Source organism: Cynocephalus volans, chromosome 4, assembly GCF_027409185.1.
Source record: "Cynocephalus volans isolate mCynVol1 chromosome 4, mCynVol1.pri, whole genome shotgun sequence".
In the NCBI taxonomy this organism is placed as follows: domain Eukaryota; kingdom Metazoa; phylum Chordata; class Mammalia; order Dermoptera; family Cynocephalidae; genus Cynocephalus; species Cynocephalus volans.
In genome coordinates, this window is record NC_084463.1 from 68806977 (window position 1) to 68827866 (window position 20890).

The window sequence follows — 20890 nt, forward strand, 5'->3', positions numbered from 1 at the left end:
TCGGCCTCCTCCTCTCGGAGAAAACGGCTGGGGGCGGAGACGGAAGCCGGTTAAGGCGCTCTGCGGCATCGTGTGACGTCATTGGGGCGTGCCTTCGGAGGCGAGCGAAGGGAGGGACCAAGGCCAAGAGCTGCACCGTTACGCCACTCACGCTTGCGGAAGAACTAACGGGACAGCCGGGCAAGCCAATCGTAACCAGTCCTCTGGAGGCAAGGAGACTGGGGTGGAGACTTCGGAGACTGCAGTTGCAGGTGGGTGAGCTCCGGGGTCTGAGGGAAGAGTGGGGTGGTAGCACTTTATCCCCGGGGACTTGGCCCCTACGACCCACACAGAAAAGGATTTCCTTGGCTTCGGCTGCTTCTGTCGCTCCTTCATATTTGGGGATGGGAGAGGTGTCCGCGGCCAGGAGGAGACTGCCTTGGTGCCCCCTGGAGTTGTACAACGCGGCGGCCCTAAGTTGCTTCCTCCCCTCCGCCTCAACCCTATCGGCTGAAGACCCACCCTCACCCAGGACACTCCCTACCCTTAGCAGCCGCCCACCATGAAACCCTCCATTGAGGGCCGACCTAAGACACTATCCCAGTGTGGGGCTCTGGCCCCGCCTGAACCCGAGGCCGCCAGCTAATGCCGACCCTTTACTGCGGGATCAAAACGCCCAGGTGCTGTTTTGGGATTGTCAAACTTGGGCCGGATCCTCAGAGAGAAAACTGAGGATTCTGTTGTTGAGGCATCAGTGATTCGGTCCTTCCTTAAACAGCAGCAGAACCAAGTAAATAACTTAAGCGACCCTTCAGATTTACCCTGTGCCTTTGCTCAGTTATTTTCTCAGGACCTTCTGAAGGGTCGTGTTGATGTATGTCTCAGTTTTCATAGTTTCGTGTAGACTGTTGGTGGCTTTTATATGAGAGCCCACTCGATCAGAGTCCCCTGCGGGTTTTGGTCCAGGGAAAAGTTGGTCTCTGCAGATGAATGCAAATGACTAACTTGGTGGTAGATTAAATGCCATACTGTGGGATTCAGCCAATTCCCTTCTTCTTCTGGCTGCCAGGAAATATCAGCCAAAGGCTGCAGTAGCAGTTAACATGATTACTTGCTTATTTCTATCCTCCTCAGGATGGATTCTATTCTGTTTTAATCTATGTTTGTTTCCATTAACTTGTTGTAATTTTATGAGCCCCCTTGAATCCTGTGCAAGTAGATGGGATTTTGAACACACACAAACCCTTAAAGGACAGTAAAATGAATTAATGGCGTAATATATCAATTCAGTTAATACTTAGTGAAAGCCTATGTCAGGTGCCATATTTAAGGTCTTCTTACCACTTGCAGGGAGCTTATAGTCTAATCTGGCAAGGCAGATAAGGCACATATATAAATAAAGCTACAGTACGAGAAAATAATAAGATGTCAAATAAATAGGTACTCTACTAGTCATAATTCAGTTCTCCAATTTTAACTTTGTGTGTCTCAGCATCGTGTTACAACTTTTTCTTTCTGTCTTTGAGCTGATTTTTTTATAATTTTGGCATATTACTTTTATGTTTCTAAAACATTTATATGTACATTATCTTGCATGTTCTTCTTGCATGTTCATGTGCAGTAGTTATTAGACTGAGAAGGAGAGTCCAGCAAGGTAGGAAACCTGAGGAGTGTTGTGGCACAGATCCTGAGACAAGTGTTTCAAAAAGGGAGAACTAGTTAACACCTTATATTCCTGAGAGATTAAATGAGATGAGAGAGAAGTGAGCATTTGACTTCAAAATGGTAATGTGGTGACATTGACCAAGGACAGTTTTAAAAGGGTAAAAGAGAGGAACTTGATTATAGTGGGTTGAGATGATAACTGGAGGTGATGCTCCCACAGATTGTTCTTTTTTTTTTTTTTTGCCTTTTACTCGTGACCGGTAAGGGGATCGCAACCCTTGGCTTGGCGTCGTCCGCAGCAACGCGCTCAGCCAGTGAGCGCACCGGCCAGCCCTATATAGGATCCGAACCTGCGCGGCGGGAGCGACACTGCGCTCCCAGCGCCGCACTCTCCCGAGTGTGCCATGCGGTCGGCCCCACAGATTGTTCTTTAAAGAAGTTTTTCTGGGTTAAAGAATAGAAAAATGGAATGGTAGGTAAAAGGTCAAAAGATAGATTTTTGTTTGATGTTTGTTTAAAGATAGGAGATACAAGAATCATGCTGATGAAAAATGTCAAGTAGAGTGGAAGAAATTGTTGATGTAGGTGTCTTAGTCCGTTTTGTGTTGCTATAACAGAATACCTGAGTGTTGCTTTGCCTCACATGGATTTGTCACCTCTCTTACCCTGGGTAATGGAGCCGCAAAAAGGATTACTCAAAACCCATTTCTTCTGAACAGTGAGAGACCCCAAAGGGGTTAATTTCCCGGAACCCTCAAGAGAGAGGCATTCCTTCCTTTGGAAATTAACCACAAACTGGGGTTCTCTCCCCGCATTTATTCTCCAGACCAGGAAGTTACAGGAAAAGAACATAGGTGGCGTTATGGCTAGAAATAGTTTAACAGTAGAGGCTGGTAACATCAGTGGAACAAGCAAAGTGACATTCCATAATGCAATTTGCAAAAGGTTAAGTCAATCCACCAACAAAAGCTTGATCTTAGCAGACACTGTTTTTCCCTACAGCAATTCCCCCAGTATTTTACATATCAGTCAAGTAACTTGTCTGTCTTTGAGCCAGCAACTTTGCTGTGTTACAAAGACTTTAGCCTGAGGAAAGTTTCCTGTCTTTTGCAAGGTTAACATTTCTATATGTAATTCCAAAAGATTAAGCTAAACCTGAGACTACAGGGCTTTGGAAAATAGGCCCCGTGAAACACATTTGCTCCAATCCACACCTGAGACCGGGTAATTTATAAAGAAAATGAAATTTATTGCTTACAGTTTCTGAGGCTGGGAAGTCCAAAGTCCATGTGGTGGTGTTGACAGTGATTCTGGGATCTCACATTGGAAGCTGGTGGAAGCAGAGAGTAAAGAGAAAGACACTCATCTTCTTTTAAAGCCCTCAGAACCACTCCCCTGACCACCATTTTTAATCTATTCACTACAGCATGGTCCTACAATCCAGTCACCTCTTCAATTACCAAGGCTCCAATTACCATAATAGGATTTCCCACCCTCTTAACAGTCACAGTAGGGGCTAAGTTTCTAATAAATAAAACTTGGGGAACACAATTCAAACTTCAATGAGTTTTGGGGGGACATAATTCAATCCACTACAGTAGGAGATGTGGGTAGTTGTGTGTGTTTGTTTTCACCACTCTAAAGTGCACTCCAGTGTGAAGGACCATGTCTACTCTTAGCTGTATACCCCATATCTAGAATAGTACCTGCCACAATAATAGCTACTCTATAAACTTTCTAATATTTGTTGAATAAATGGACGATGTGGGTTCTGCTTATCTTATGTTCTTTCAACTCATTCTTCATAGGTCAGCTAGAAAGATTTTTTTTTTTTAATTAGATAATGTCATTGTCCAGTTTAAAGTCATCAGTAGGTTCCTATTGCACTTAGAACAAAAGCCTAGCTCCTTGTGGCCTGGAGGATCTTACATGAGGTCGAGCCTGCCTTCTGCAGCCCTAGCTCCTGACATGCTCTCACTAACTATATTCCAGCCACATTGGCCACCTTTAATTTCCTAAAACTGAAGTACTCCTTTCTCACTTTAGGGCTTTACACATGAGTTCTCTCACCAGCCACTTACTTTCTCATCATTCAGGTCTCAACCTAAATGACACCTTCTCAGAAAGGCTTTCCCAGTAATGTAGTAGATGAGAGCAAGGGATCGGAGACAGAATGTCTGAGTTCACATCCCTGCTCCCCACTTACTTTCTGTGTGATCTTAGGCAAATCACTTAAGTTCATTTTCCCTGTCTGTAAAATGGAAATAATAGTATCTGCTTATAAAGTTGTTTTGAAGATTAGAAGAGTATATAAAGCATGTAGTACAGAGCCCGGCACATAGTAAGCACTATGTAAGTGTTCCCAGTTACCGTTATTATCTGAAATTGAATGTCCCCCACTGTTCATTTTTATTTACATTTCCCTATTGTTTCTTTACAGTGTTTATAACAACTTACAATTATTAATTTGTGTCACTTATTTATTGTCAGTCTTCCTCACCAGATACTGAACAAAGAAGCAGGGACCATGTCTGCCTTTTATTCTCCTTGCTATCTCTAGTGCCTGTCAAATAGTTAGCATCTATAATAAATACTGAATAGACTAGGCCAGAAATCATGCTTTGTATCGAAACATTGGTGACCAAAGTAATATCACTGGAGGACACAGTGAAATCAAAGCCCAGATCAGTCAGAGCAGAGCTTTAGTTTAATATGCTACTTCTATCAAGCAGTGTTTTTGTCATTACTTTGTATCAAAGGCTTGGTTCTTAGGCTTGACTCTTGTACTTTTATTTATTCAATTATTTAAATCGAATTTTAGTGGAAGACATTAAAAGAAAGAATAAGAATAATTTTGATATTAATTCAGTGTTTTCGTCAGGAAGGTATTTCAATGAAGCTGAGAGGCAATCTTATAAACTACATTATTATTTTATGTACTATTAAGAAAAAGTTACCAACCTAACTGTGACACAACTTTTTGTCACTTGGAATTTTTCATACTTATGCAAAGAGCCCCTTTTTAAAAAAAAATCGTATAACAGCCTTGTGCATACACAGAAAGAAAAATGTAAGCAAAATTAATTGACTGAGGTACTCCTACAACTTAACATTCAAAGTCTAACAATTTTGATTCACTTTCAACTCAAGAGGCTTTATGTCCATGTTTTATCCATATAATATTCTCTGTTTAGAGCATTAGTGATATATCATTTCTTAAATGAGCATCCATTATTATCTCCAGATTTTTTTCCAAGACGCTGATAACCATTCTTCAGATTTAATAAACACGTAATGACAAATATGTCGTGGATACTACCCTACCAAAGCGATTATAAGATGCCTGTCAATTTCAGTTATAAGTGTGAAAAAATTTGTGTCTTAAAAATCAATAAAATATTGTAATTGAATTTGAAGAATATTTGGAGAAAAATGATTAGCTTGTAAATCTTTTGCCAAGAATCAAGAATTTTTTAACAGTTAATAATGTTATTGATTTTAATCATTAATATTTATATACCACTGATAATATTAATTTAATATTCATGATACTATTTACGTATCACAGCAGTCCAGTGTGATAGTGTGTCCACTTTGCAGATTAAGAAGCCAAAGACTCAGAGAGCCTAAGTAGGAGTCACTAGTAAGTGATGGACCATTTAGGGCCCTCTTCCCTCCTGCTCCAAATCTCACGTTCTTTGTTATTTGCAAAATACTGTACACTAATATAAGTAGAGATGTAGTCAAACGAAATTTGTGAAATAGAAACTTTCAGCTTCTTGGATTTGTCATTCTGTGTAGAATACACACAGCAGGATTTACTTTTCAACAACTTTATAAAAGTGAATAGCTGTGGACGATCCTAGTATAGTTTATTATTAGTATAATTTATTATTTTTTATTATTTTTATACTTGAAATTGTTTAGTTAAGTTTGTTTTTACACCAATTTATAGAAATAAAAATTACTTTATGCTTACATCATTGGGTTCAATTGTTGTTCATGAACCATTAGCCTCAATAGTTGACTTAATCCAACACAAGATCTAAATTACATACATGTTTTTAATGACATTGAAGTTAATGAAAAAGTGTTTGTGGTTGGGGTTTTTTAAGTTGATGTTCTCAAAACTTATGCCACTATGCAGAAATATTATTTTTATCCCTTTGAAAGTCTCTGATTTGGGTACCTTTATGCTGTTTTATTTTCTACTTATTTTAAAATACTGAGGAGCCTCTTCATCTCAAAAATAAAGTGATGTTTTCTTTGCATTTGTAAATATTTTGAGCAAGAACAAAACAGGAATATCAAATTAGTTTCCAAATTGAATTGATAATTTCTTATCTTTTAATATTTATTTTGAAATAATTATATACAAGAAGTTGCACATAGCATAGAGAGTTCCCATGTATTCTTCACCCAGTTTCCCCCAATGGTTGCATTTTACATAATTATAGCACAAAATCAAACCAGGAATTTGATGTTGGTGCTGTGTGTGTGTGTGTGTGTGTGTGTGTAGTTCCATGTCATTTTCTCACATGTGTAGATTCCTGTAACCATCATCACTATCAAGATGCAGAATACTGTAGGTCACTACAAAGGTCTCCCTGTGCATAATTACCTCCCTCACCCCCCACCCTCCACCACCTTCAGCCCCTGGCAACCACTAATGTGTTTTCCAAGTCTACAGTTTTTAATCAAGAATGTTATATAAATGGAATCATACAGTATGTGAACTTTTGATATTGGCTTTTATTTACTCATCATAATGCTTTTGAAATCTGTATAAGTTGTCATGTGTATCAGCAATTTGTGCCTTTTTAATGGTGAGTTGTTTTCCATAGTATGGATGTAGCACAGTTTATTTACTCATGCACCTGAGCAACATTTTGGTTGCTTCCAGTTTTTGACTATACAAATGAAGCTGTTACAAAACAGCACATATAGGTTTTTCTGCACGCATAAGTTTTCATTTCTCTAAGGTGAATACCCAGCAGTATTGTTGGATAATATGGTAAGCATATGTCTAGTTTTTTAAGCAACTGCCCGACTGTTTTCACCAGCAACATATGGGTGATTCAGTGTTTCTGTACACCCTCTGGAGCATTAGGTGTTGTCACTATTTTCTGTTTTAACCTTTCTGATAGATGGTAGTGGTAATTCATTTTAGTCTTAATTTGTATTTTCATAATGACTAATAATTTTGAACTTTTTTTTTTTTGGCAGCTGGCCAGAACAAGGAACTGAACTCTTGACCTTGGTCTTACAAGGCCATGCTCTAACCAACTGAGCTAAACCAGCCAGCACCTGAACATATTTTTATGCATTTATTTGCCATCTGTATATTCTCTTTGGTGAAATATTTCTTCATGCCATTTCTCCATTTTTAATTGGATTGTTTGGTTTTTTACTATTGAGTTTTGAGAGTTTTTTATGTAGTCTACCATTATCAGATTTGGTTCACAAATATTTTCTCCTGGCTTGTAGCTTGTCTTTTCATCTTCTTAATTGGGACTTTTATAGAAGAAAAATGTTAGTTTTGATACAATCCCATCAACTTATTTTTTAATGAATTGTACTTTTGATGTCATGTCTAACAACTCATTGACTAATCCCTGGTCACCAAGATTTTCTCCTATATTTTCTTCTAAAAGTTTTATAGTTTTATATTTTACATCTAAGTCTATGGTCCCTTTTGAGTTAGTTTTTGATAAAGTATGATGTTTAAATCGAGGTTCATTTTCGTGTCCATGGATATTCATTTGCTTCAGCACTATTTATTGAAAACATTATTTTTCCTCCATTGAATTGCTTTTGCATTTTTATCAAAAGTTACTTGGCTGTACGTACTTGTGTGGGCTATTTTTTTCATTTCTGTATTTTGTTCTACTGATGTATGTATCTGTCCTTTTACCAGTTTCACACAGTCTTGATTACTGTAGCTATAATGTCTTGAAATCAGGTAGACTTATTCTTCCTGTACTATTATTCTTTTCAAAATCATGTTAGAGGGCCAGCCCATGGCTCACCTGGGAGAGTATGGTGCTGATAACACCAAAGCCATGGGTTCAGATCCCTATATAGGGATGGCTGATTAGCTCACTTGGGAGAGCATGGTGCTGACAACACCAAGTCAAGGGTTAAGATCCCCTTACTGGTCATCTTTTTAAAGAAAAAAGAAAATCGTGTTAGATATTCTAGTTTCTTTATCATTTCATGTAAATTTTAAAGTAATCTCATCTATATCTATTAGGAAATCTTCCAAGGATTTTGGTAGGAATTATGTTAAGCCTGTGTATCAATTTGGGGGAATTGACATCTTTGCTATGTTGACTTTTCCAGTCAGGAAATCTTCCAAGGATTTTGGTAGGAATTATGTTAAGCCTGTGTATCAATTTGGGGGAATTGACATCTTTGCTATGTTGACTTTTCCAGTCAGCAGACATAGCATGTCTCTCCATTTATTTAGTTCTTCTTTGATTTTTTTTTGTTAGTATTTTGGAGTTTTCAGCATAGAAGTCCTGTACATATTTTGTTAGATTTATGCCTAAGTACTTCTTTTTGTTTTGTTTTCTTTTTTTTTTTTTTTTTGAGCTATTATATTTTAAAGTTTGGTTTTCGTGTGGTCATTGCTAGTATATAGAAATACAGTTGATTTTTGTGTGTTGCTTTTGTATCACGTGGCTTTGCTGAATTCACGTATGTTCTGTGAGGCTTTTTTCCTTGGGACTTTCTACGTAGACTATCTGGACATCCACACAAATATAGTTTTATTTCTTCCTTTTTAATGTACATGCTTTTTATTGAATTTTCTTGCTTTAGTGTGCTGGCTACAGACTCCAGCACTATGATGAACAGCAGTGGTAAGAGTGATCATCTTTGCCGTTTTTCTCATCTTAGGGGAAAGGCATTCAGTGTTTTACCATTTAGTATAATGTTAGCTATAGGTTTTTTTGTAGATGTTGTCTGTCAAGTTGAAGGGGGAACTTCCCCTTCATTCCTTATTTGCTACGTGTTTTTCTCGTGAATGGGTGTTGGATTTTGTCACATGCTTTTTCTGTGTCAATTGATATGTAATTTTTCTTCTTCAGCTTTCTAATATGGTGGATTACATTGATTGATACATCCTTCCATAAACTTAGTTAGAGGGTATAATTCCTTTTATAAATTGCTGGATTCTTTTTGCTAATATCTTTTTAAGAATTTTTGTAGCTATATTTGAGAAATATTAGTCTCTAGTTGTAGGGTTTAGATTTTTTGTTTGTTTGTTTGCTTAGGCTGCTTTCTTTGGAGTACCACAGTAATACTGGCTTCATAAAATTAGTTGGTGTGCTGGCCGGTTGGCTCAGTTGGAGAGAGCATGGTATTATAAGGTCAAGGGTTCAGATCCCTGTACCAGCCAGCCACCAACAAAAAAATAGAATTAGTTGGGTAGTGTTACCTCTTCTATTTCCTGGAAGAACTTGTATAAAATTCGTATTAATTCTTCTTTGAACTTTTGTGCTCATTATTTCTTCTTAAACCCACTGTAATCTTTTCTATCCCCACCCCACCCCTAAATCATCAGTGACTTCTGTTTAATCATTAGGACCTAACTCTCTTCCCTTAGTTTCTACCAACTCTCCTTTTTTACCTCCATTTCTGTCTCTGTTGTTTATGAGTTCTTCCTCAGCCGTATAACATGCTTATCTTGTCTTCTGCAAATTGTATTTTCACTATATTTTCAGTTCATCTAGACCAGCATCTGGTTTGTGCTTCATAAATAATTTTTCAACTAAACTGCCTGTCTCTTAAGGTTAATTCTCCTTGGTGTTCCATCCTGGACACTCTTCTCTACTAATTCTACTTATGCTCCTTGAGTGATGTTTATCAATTTCACTGGATTTAGTTTATCATATCATGTGGATTGAGTCCCCCTGTTATTCAATTTCCAGCACCCTTTCTCTTTGATAGCATTTATAATTATTTTGATTCCTCAAAGTCTAAAAATAGAAATTTACTCAAATTAAATTAAGAAAACAGAAAATTTCAGCTTCTCTGCTTGGCCAGTCTGTGTAAAAGAAACATGGCAGGCTTTAACTTTTAACCACTTTATAAAAGTGAATATCTGTGCATAATGCTAATGTATTAGTTTGATAATTGAAAACTTATAATAAAGTTGTTTTACTTATGTTACTGTTCATGGGAATAAAAAATACATATATCGTTGGGTTTACTTCTTATTCATGTACCATGAACCTTGATTTAATCCAGTACAAGTGCCAAATTATTTATTTCTATAGAATTATGTATGTGTAATTATCTATAAATACTTATGTGTAAATTATACTAGTTAAAAATTGTGGGAGAAAAGAAATTTAGGATGATATTATTTAAACTGTGTAGTTTCCAGTAGTAATTATGGCCACATTATAGAACAGGTAAACAGAGAAAATCTTAAATGCACAATGAATAAAAATATATATTAAAACTGAAAATTAAAATTAAATTATATGTATGTGTATATATGTGTACACACACATATACAACATATACATATCAGTCACGTATGGAATTAAAGTGTTATGAAACAAATATTCAGTATCTACCCACATCCTTTGCCCATTCCTCCCCAGCTGGATGGCCTGGAAGTTAGGGTAGTAATTACTGCTTTAGGATGATGGATCAAATATTTTTGCCAACATCTATGATCCTAATCTGTAAGAGACCTTTTAGAAACCCAAAGGAATGTAAGGTTATAGGAGATACATTTATCTTTTGATCCTCATCATCTAACTTTCTCTAACACATAGAGGGATTTAAATACATATCTTTTAGCTGATGAAAATATGTAGCATTTCCAAGGAGTGTCTAGGTGATTTAGACTGAGTGTCCCAAACAATTCTTTGGTTCTCTGAGGCAGGCTGTGGAGAGACCTCTACATTGCTGTTACAGGTTATAGATGCTCCAGCCCATTGTTAGGCTGGAGAACTAGACCAGGAGTGACAGCCGGGCCACATTGTGCTATTGGGAAGATGCTTTGATTCTTTGCACAACATTGACTCATGCCTGTCTATCTAATGTAGACTAATTAAAATCATACGGTCTGTTTACCAGCTTTGTGTGCCCTTTTGCATAGTACAAATACTCCCTGGCTATTCCCTTTAAACTTTCCTTTCCATCATCATGGAGTTGGTTAGAAAGGCTGGCTCAAACTTCTCACCTATTCTTTCTTCTTTCCAGTGATTCTGACACTCCAGATAAAACTACTTTACAATGATGGCTCTTGTGTTTAACTTTGCTTTGAAGCCTTTAGGAATTATTAGAGAGCTACTTCTTTCCCTTCTCATACCACTTTATAAGTGTGAACCTTTTGGTTAATGTCATTTAAAGGATTTGCTTACCTTTCATGTTAAATTTCTTATAGAAAATAAGTTTTAACTTCTACTTGTTTAGCACATATTATGTGCTAAATCATGTATTATTTTTAATCTTCTCAACAACACAACTATATAGGTATAGTTTATTCCCATTTTACAGATGAAAAAATGAGAATCAAAGATTTTGAAGATATTTGAATCTAATATATCACAAGTAAATTGATGAACCAGCATTGGAACTCAAGTCTATCTGATTCTAAAGCCATACTCCTTTTTCCTTTTCACATTGTTAAAAGAAAAACTTTACGTGAATTTAAGAGTTATTTTGAGCAAAGAACAATTCATGAACCGGGCATCACTTAGAGCCAGTAGAGATTCAGAGACCTCCAGTCCAGCAGTGTGAGCAGTTAAGTTTTTATAGGCTTAACAAAGAAGCAAAGTAGAGAAATTGCCTGATTGGCTACAGCAAGGCATTTGCCCTATTTGGATATGGTCTGAAGGGAGGTCCCTAGTTGTATAACCAATTGGCTTGTTGGCTGTTTGTGATTGGCCAAGGCTCACTTTTTGGTTTTTGGTTGTTTTTTTTTTTTAAAGTTACAAGAAATTTTTCCAAGTTAACTTCCAGTTTGCTTATATAAGACCTCTGGTTACAGAGACAACCTCAGGCTAACGGCCTTATTTGCTTTTACCACATCATATGCTCTTGGGAAAATATATGATTTTTCAGACAAGCCAATATTTCAATTCTTTGTATTTTATAGGTATTAGAAAAGGAGGAAAAACCATGTATAATTTAAAAAATAGTCTTCAAGTGACTTAAGAAGTATGCCTTGTGAGGAGAAGAATTAGTCCTGGTACATTAGCCATACATAATTATCTTTACACCTCACTCCAATTTGGGCTACTCTTTTTCCATCCTAGATAGTATGTTATCAATATTCTTAAGTAAAGATTTGAACTGTTGTGATAGTTAATTTTATGTGTAAGCTTGACTGGGCCATGGGTGTCCAGACATTTGGTCAGACATTCTGGGTGTGTCTGTGAGGGTATTTTTGGATGACATGAACATTTGCATCAGCGAACCAAGTAAAGCAGATTGCCCTCCTTGTGTGGGTGGGCCTCACCCAATCAACTGAAGCCCTGAATAGAATAAAAAATCTGAGTAAGAGGGAATTTCTCCTGCCTCACTGTTTGAGCTGGGACATCAGTCTTTTCCTACCTTTAGAGTCAAATCAAAAAATCAGCTTTTCTTGGGTCTCAAGTCTGTTGGCTTTTGGAGTGGAACTTATACCATTGGCTGTCATGGTTCTCAGGCCTTTGGACTCAGACTGGAACCATACTATCAGCTCTCCTTGGATCTCCAGCTGGCCAACTATAGACCCTGGGGACTTCTCATTCTCTATAATCACATGAGCCAATTCCTTATAATCTATTTCTGTGTAAATATACATATACTCATGCATATATATATATATATATAAACACACACATTTATATATATATATACACACGCATACACACACACACACACATTTTCCTATTGGTTCTGTTTCTTGGCTTGCTTTTCTTCAGAACTGCCCCCAAACCTGTCATTATCTCTTTCCCTTCATGACACCCACTCCCATTCTTAATTGTCTCCCTCCTCACAATTACCTAGAACACTACTCACAAAATTATTTCTGCAGATAACTTATTTTTCTGACAGTATGGCCAATTTCATCCTATTACTTTCCCTGAACACACGCATGCACATACACACACAAGCAAACTATTTTTCACACAGTACATCAGCTATCTAATGGAACATTCTGTGATCATGGAAATGTTTTATATTTGTTCCTTGTACAATAGCCACTGCCCACATGTATTAGTCTGAAGTCTCCAGAAAAACAAAACCAATAGGGGATGTGTATATACATATATATATAGAGAGAGAGACAGAGACAGGGAGAAAAGGAATTGGCTCACCTGCTTATGTAAGCTGAGAAGTCCTAAGACCTGCAGTGAGAAAGCTAGAGACCTGAGAGAGCTGATGGTATAGTTCCAGTCTGAGTCTGAAGGCAGAAGATGGTATCCCAGCTGAAGACAGTCAGACAGAGAGAAAGAATTCTTACTCAGCCGATGAGGCTTACCCACATTGGGGAGAGCAATCTGCTTTACTCAGTCTACCAATTTAAGTGCTAATCTCACCCAGAAACACCTCACAGACATATCCAGAAGTGTTTAACCAAATATATAGCACCCTGTGGCCTGGACATGCTGACACATAAAATTAACTATCTCACGATATGTGGCTGACCACTTAAAATATGTCTAGAGCAACCAAGGACCTGAATTTTTAATTGTATTTAATTGTAAGTAATTCAAATTCAAATAACTCATGGCTTATGGTTACCATATTGGACCTTACAAAAGGTCACAACTATTTAATACAGTCTGGCACTCCGATCTTTTTCAACCAATTCTCTTGTAAAAGTCAAATCTTAGAAGGTATGTAGTCTATATTCCAAATCAGCATTTTGACAGTTGCTTTGCTACCAGAAGAAAATGGATGGGATGGGAGGGGGATATGTTGGGTATATACTCAAATACTAACTACTATAGAAATAACACCTCTTATGTATAACAATAAGACCAGTCATGTATTGAGATCCTATGTAAGCTATTTATACAACTTGTAAGTTTTACCATTTAACACATTTATATAGCTGAGCATTATCCCTTGATAGTATACTTTTTATTCCAATGAGCTCAACATTTATGAAATTATAAAGGAATTTATATTTAATGTCATAAAAATAAATGTTTATAACAAGATTTACTATATTATGATTGTTCTTAGTGAGCATTGTATGTAATTGACAAAAAGAGGGCAAATTTTGGAGTCTGAAAATTTCCATTCTGTACTACATCAGTAATTTTTTTTTTTCATTCTAGTTCTAAGAACGGATGGAATTGGCTATGGATAATTCATATGATTTCAGTCAACAAAGCTCATGTAATGGAATTCCATCTGAGAAGAAAAACAACTTCCTTGTGTCAGAAGATCATGGACAGAAAATCTTAAGTGTACTACAGAATTTTAGAGAACAAAATGTCTTTTATGATTTCAAAATAATCATGAAAGATGAAATAATCCCATGTCATCGTTGTGTGTTAGCAGCATGCAGTGACTTTTTCAGGTACTTTACCTTGTCTATGCCTCAGATTTTATGATATAGATAATTAAGTTATATTTTATAACTATACTCAGTTTTTCTCCGACAGAAGCATGCAATAGTAATTTTTAATTAAAACAAAAAAACTAATTAGAACAAAGATTAGCAATTTTTTGAGTAGGAGAGTTTAATGCTATCTTTTTTTAAAGCTTGGATCTTCCCAAGCCAGCATTTCCCAAAGTTCTGTGGAATATTGGTCCCTTGAAATGCTCTGGGGGAAAAAAAATTTTTTTTCATCTGGGGTCAACTTTGTTTGGGGATCCTGTACTATGAGCAAAAGACAAGTTAAACAAAAATGGAAAGAAAGTTCAAAGAAAATTAGTCTGAGAGGAAAATAAATTTTAGTTGTGTAGTATAGCCCTGTATTATCTAATGGGAGGGGCTCTAATCCAGAGAATTTAAAAAGTTCTCCTCTCATTGGCAAAGATATCACTAGTAAGGGAAAGTACTTCTTAGATATGAAACGTTTTTTAAGAGCACCCAACTTGCTCTGATTCTAAGCAGCCTTCTGAATATATTTTAATTTCCAGTGTAGATCACCTTACAGGGAATGTCTTAGTCATGACAGTGCAAGAATCTGCTATGATGACAGCAGGTTTCTGATTTTGCAAGGTTAAGGATCAGACACATGATCTTAGTACTGTGGTAATTGTATCAAGGTAATGCATCCTGTACAGCCCTTTGGTCAACAGACAGGCCTCTCATGCTGACACCCTGGCCTTCAGCTCTTATAGTCCTACTGCAATAAACTTAAATCCTAATTGCAGTATTTTGCATTGTGTTCAATTTTGGAAGCAATTTTAATTCAAAGTGGGCAGGGTTTAAATCTCCAATAAATAAACATGATAAAAATGGAGTAAGATTTAAGATATAGAAACACCTAGATGCAAGTTAATTTATATTGTTTTTTATCCTTAATTCAACACCTATTTTTTTACCAATGTCTAGACCTCACCCTTATTGCTTTCTGGAGTAATTCTTATAAGCTGGACTTCATTCAGCAAACATCTCTTGAGATCTACTACTTGCTAAACACCTGCTCCTATAGGCTTTCTTGCTTTGAATTTGTGAGCAGTGGCTCAGTGCTGCATCACAGTTTACTGGAGGACAGGTTGGCTACAGCAGTCTTAAACTAGCTGTTTGCCTTCATCTCTTCATTTCTTATCACAGGTACTTTGAGTTATTCTTCTTTGAACTCTATTGGGTCCCTAACCGTTCTTGTACTCTGCCATTCTCAGGTTCTACCAGTGTCTTCCTGCTTCTCTTCTAATCCAGGTTTTCTTCCATTTAACTCTTTTCTGCTCCCATATTCTTCGTGTCATCTCTTCATCACAGGAAGCTGTGTAGTATCATTGTTAAATACTTGTCCTCTTAATACATGTGCCTGAAATCTAAATCCCAACTCTACCACTTACTAGACATGTGACCTTAGGCAAGTTACTTAACCTCTTTAGGCCTCAGTTTCCTCATTTGTAAAAAATTAAGATAATAAAAATAGGACCTAACTCCTAGGATCATTATGTGTGTTAAATGAAATAATTTGTAAATAATGATTAGCACAATGCCCACTGCATTCAATTAATGTTAGCTGCTATCATGATGATTATTATTTCTAACCTAGCAAAAAATGGAAATAATATGGTGTAAACATACAACTTTATTTCCGTTATGTTTTCATGCTAATAAAATAAGAAGTTCATGTAAATATTTGAATTTGCAGTCCTCTACTCTTCTTGTTGAAGTTACTTTTTAAAAAATACATTTAATAAAATACATTTTTTAAATGTACATGCACATAATTTTTGTCCATAGTACTTTGTTCACCTTGCTTCTAGTTTTTTATGGGTCTGCTTTTAATTTTTAAAATTACTGTTATAACAATATATTTTCTAAAAATTTTCTGTCTTTTAAATAACACAAATGACAGATTCTTTATTATATGTAGTATTTTGTTAAATGAGTGCACAGTTCACATAAAAATATTTACAACTGTAGATAGAAATTTGATAATTTACACTCTTACATAGGCCACTAATTTATAATATTTGTGTTATGATTAAACTCACTAGAATATTGGAAGGGAAATGTAAAATAAAAATGTCAGAAAAGTGTACAATGCATGGTAAATTCACTTTATAATGTTTTTAGAAAATGAAAATTATTATTGAGATGTAAAGTCATGGAAGACAAGAAATTGAAAAAGAATCACAGACATTTTATTATCACTTTATGATAAAATAGTAAATTCGAGATAGATGTTAACTGGATACTTTAAAGATGAGTAGGATTAAGTATAGAAATATGATCTTACTTGTGTCTTCTCTAAGAAAATGTGAAAGCTGATGGTAAATTAAAAATATATGGAATCTTATAGAAAACATTTGCTTTCTTAAAATAATAACAATAACAGCTAATTCTTTGCATTGATTAACTCATTTAATCCTCTCAACCCCGTAAGATAGATACTACTGGTATTCCCATTCTCAGATGAAGAATTTGAAGCACAATAAAGTTAAGTCACCTCCCCAAGGTCACACAGCTAATAAGTGGCAGAGAATAGCTGTATCCACCCAGGCAGCCAGATTCTAGAAGTTGTGCTCTTAATATTACCCTAAACTGACTATCAATGTATTCATAATCTAATATAATTATAATCACAGGTTAATATTACTTTTGGTATAGATTATTTTATAAACCCTGCATAATGTGTAGCATGTACACAATTTTTTAATTATATTTATTTGGTTTTGTTTTAAGGACTACTGAACAGCCTAGTAGTAAGTCATTTTGTCATCCTTCATTTTGCTAAGAGGTACTCCTTATTTGCAATGCTCCTTATATTTTTCAGTTGGATGCTGTGCTTCTTAAATAGTTTAGTCACCCTCTGAAGTAACTCTAGTAAGTAGATTGGTTTTCTCCCAAAGTGCTTGGGCATTTAGATGCAGTACTCACAAAGGTATCCTGGACAACACTGGCACAAATACAAACCATTATTAAACCTAATCAATAATAAAATGCATTTTAGTCCCTGTCCACACATTTACAAATAATTTATATTTTTGCCTAAACTGAATCAAAGAAATTGTCAATTGCTTAGATTCTGTCAACTTTAACAACTTTTATCTGGGGATAAAATAGAACATATTATGAAGAACTTTCAAGCTGGTCTGCTTATTCAGATGTGAGAACCCATCTCCATCGCTCTGTGACTATTACCACAAAACCTTATTTTTTGGCTTTTTGACTTAGTGTGATATGCTGTTATTATTTAGTTTTATAAATATGTTCCTTTTTTCCTAGACCATTGTATAAAATGTGTCTTTTTAGAAGTGTGTCTTATTTGGTGGAATTCCCCACACAGACAGGTTCACTGGAGACATCTGGTATCTCACTGTGTGCCATTTTCCTTGTTTCATTACTGTCAAATTGAAGATTCATTTGAAAGAGACTTTTAAATCCTAAACCCAAAAGCATTATATTTTAAGTAATTTTAGTTATCATAAGCACATTTGATGCAAGTTAACCCATAAAGAAATTCTTCCATTAAAGAGATTTTTCCCTAATTTTATGAATAATATATAAGAATAATCAGTATAAAAAATTTGAACTTCTTATAGTCTTTTTTGGATTAGTTGCTATAGCTCAGCTGAAATGTATATATTTTTAATATGGGAATTAGGTAATATGTTTGTTAGCAGATAAGTAATATGGTCTATAATCTAGATTTTAAAATAATTTACTAGTATGATTATTAAAAGATTATTTTGTAAATATATTTTAAATCAACGTAAGGGTAAAGGAAACCTCTTTAAGGTAATATTGAAAATAATTATGGAATAAAATATTTCTGTTTACTTGTTCTTCTGTGTTCCTTATTTTTGCAGGGCTATGTTTGAAGTAAACATGAAAGAAAGAGATGACGGAAGTGTTACCATTACTAATTTGTCCTCCAGAGCAGTAAAAGCGTTTCTCGATTATGCCTATACTGGGAAAACAAAAATAACAGATGATAATGTGGAAATGTTCTTCCAGTTGTCGTCATTTCTTCAAGTTTCCTTCCTATCCAAAGCTTGCAGTGACTTTTTAATAAAAAGTATGAATCTTGTCAATTGTTTACAGTTATTATCTATATCAGATAGCTATGGCTCTACCCGTTTGTTTGATCATGCATTACACTTTGTACAACATCATTTTTCTTTATTATTTAAATCCAGTGATTTCTTAGAGATGAGTTTTGGAATACTGCAAAAATGTCTGGAATCAGATGAATTAAATGTTCCCGAAGAAGAAACAGTACTGAAGGTCGTCCTTAGTTGGACTAAACATAACTTAGAATCAAGGCAAAAGCATCTGCCTCATTTGATTAAAAAAGTAAGATTGCATCAGTTATCTGAGGAGACACTTCAAGACTGTCTGCTCAGTGAAGAGTGTTTACTCAAAAGCACAAACTGTTTTGACATAATCATGGATTCAATTAAGTGTGTACAAGGTTCTGGTGGACTTTTCCCTGATGCCCGACCATCCACAACTGAAAAATATATATTTATTCACAAAACTGAGGAAAATGGAGAAAATCAATATACATTTTGCTATAATATTAAAATGGATTCATGGAAAATACTGCCACAGTCACACCTAATTGATTTGCCAGGATCTAGTCTGTCTAGTTATGGAGAGAAAATATTCTTGACAGGTGGTTGCAAAGGGAAGTGTTGTAGAACAATTCGACTTCATATTGCTGAAACATACCATGATGCCACTGATCAAACCTGGTGCTACTGTCCAGTCAAAAATGAATTCTTCTTGGTATCAACTATGAAAACACCAAGAACGATGCATGCATCAGTTATGGCTCTCAATAGATTATTTGTTATAGGTGGAAAGACTAGAGGATCTCAGGACATTAAAAGTCTCTTAGATGTTGAATCTTACAACCCTCTTTCCAAAGAATGGATATCTGTTAGCCCGTTACCCAGAGGCATATACTATCCAGAAGCAAGCGCATGCCAAAATGTCATTTATGTTCTTGGATCAGAGGTAGAAATTACAGATGCCTTTAACCCATCACTTGATTGCTTTTTTAAGTACAATGCTACAACTGATCAGTGGTCTGAACTAGTAGCAGAGTTTGGGCAGTTTTTCCATGCAACACTGATTAAAGCCGTCCCAGTAAACTGTACTCTGTATATATGTGACCTTTCCACCTATAAGGTTTATAGTTTTTGTCCAGATACTTGTGTTTGGAAGGGTGAAGGATCTTTTGAATGTGCAGGCTTTAATGCAGGTGCAATTGGAATTGAAGATAAAATTTATATATTAGGTGGTGATTATGCACCAGACGAAATCACTGATGAAGTGCAGGTCTACCACAGCAGCAGGTCTGAGTGGGAAGAAGTTTCACCAATGCCAAGAGCCTTAACTGAATTTCACTGCCAGGTGATTCAGTTTAATAAATACAGGGACCCATGGTTTTCTAATCATTTCTAAAAGTAGTATGTGCTTCGATATTCTAAAATTATTCCAGTTCTAGTAACCTACAGTAAATTTGTTAACCATGATTGGTAAAAAGGTCTTAATAAAAATTTCCTGCTACTAGAGAATTAATATGTATGTGTGTCATATATGAATAAACAGTTTCCAGAAACTTAAAATACAAAATACATTTTACCAAAAATTATATTGAATATAATAATTTAATCTTGGAGAATCCAGAATATTTAGTATGTTCATATGTAAATGTCATAGGCTTTGATGCGTTGATGTTTAAAGCACTTTATCCATGAAAGACTAGTAAAAACAAATCCAAGTTCACAGATTGGTACTATTTATGTGGGAGAAATCTCTTGAGGTAGTAAAAATGAATTATTTACACTCTATATTATATAAAATGAAAAATAAATTTGGGATGTGAATCCTACCTTGTTACTGTAGGTGAAAGAGTTGTTGCATTCCTATCCTTTCTGATCATTGGTTAACTTCTTTTAAGCACTTCTTTTCTTTTTCCATTTTTTTGGTCAGAAATTTTTCTGAAATGCATTATATTTCCCCAGCCTGTTGAACAATACACTAAACATAGTTTAACTTTTTTTATGATTCAACTCTTCATTAAGAGCGTCATGTATCATGTTATAATGTCATAATGCCACTGGCAGTTACTTAAATGTTTTTAAAATTGTTGATTCTATTAGTTTTCAGTGTCAGTTGGTTTCAATTTCTAGCATCATATCTCTCTTTGTATTTTCGGGTGCAATTTTAGTAAATGAATATTTTTAATTTAATTAGTAGTTCTAAGGATACCAGGCCTGAGTTTATCTTAACATGTAACCCATTAGGTAAAGTTCTTGGATTCTGGTATGGTAGTCCTAAAATACTTTTTCTGTATCATTGCCATGTTCCAACATAATTGAAGATGTAGAAAATTTGACCTCTAGATAAGTGGATCATTGTTGTTACATTTTTTACACTTTGTCCAAATTTGAGCTACAATGAGAAATTTCGATTAATTAGAATTAATTTAGGGCCAGCCCCGTGGCTCACTCAGGAGAGTGCAGCGCTGGTAGCGCCGAAGCCACGGGTTCGGATCCTGTATAGGGATGGCCGGTGCACTCACTGGCTGAGCGTGGTGCAGACCACACCGGGCCGGGGGTTGCAATCCCTTTACCAGTCAAA

General features: G+C 35.7%; 1 protein-coding gene across 1 annotated transcript; it reads left to right on the forward strand.

Moving 5' to 3' along the window:
• The first annotated feature begins 46 nt into the window (after nucleotides 1-46).
• On the forward strand, nucleotides 47-19805 carry KBTBD3 (kelch repeat and BTB domain containing 3). The gene is made up of 3 exons (XM_063095524.1): nucleotides 47-251; nucleotides 13941-14185; nucleotides 18106-19805. The coding sequence occupies exons 2-3, from the start codon at nucleotides 13953-13955 to the stop codon at nucleotides 19706-19708; spliced, it is 1836 nt and encodes a 611-aa protein (XP_062951594.1). The 5' UTR covers nucleotides 47-251; nucleotides 13941-13952; the 3' UTR covers nucleotides 19709-19805.
• The last annotated feature ends 1085 nt before the right edge of the window (nucleotides 19806-20890 follow it).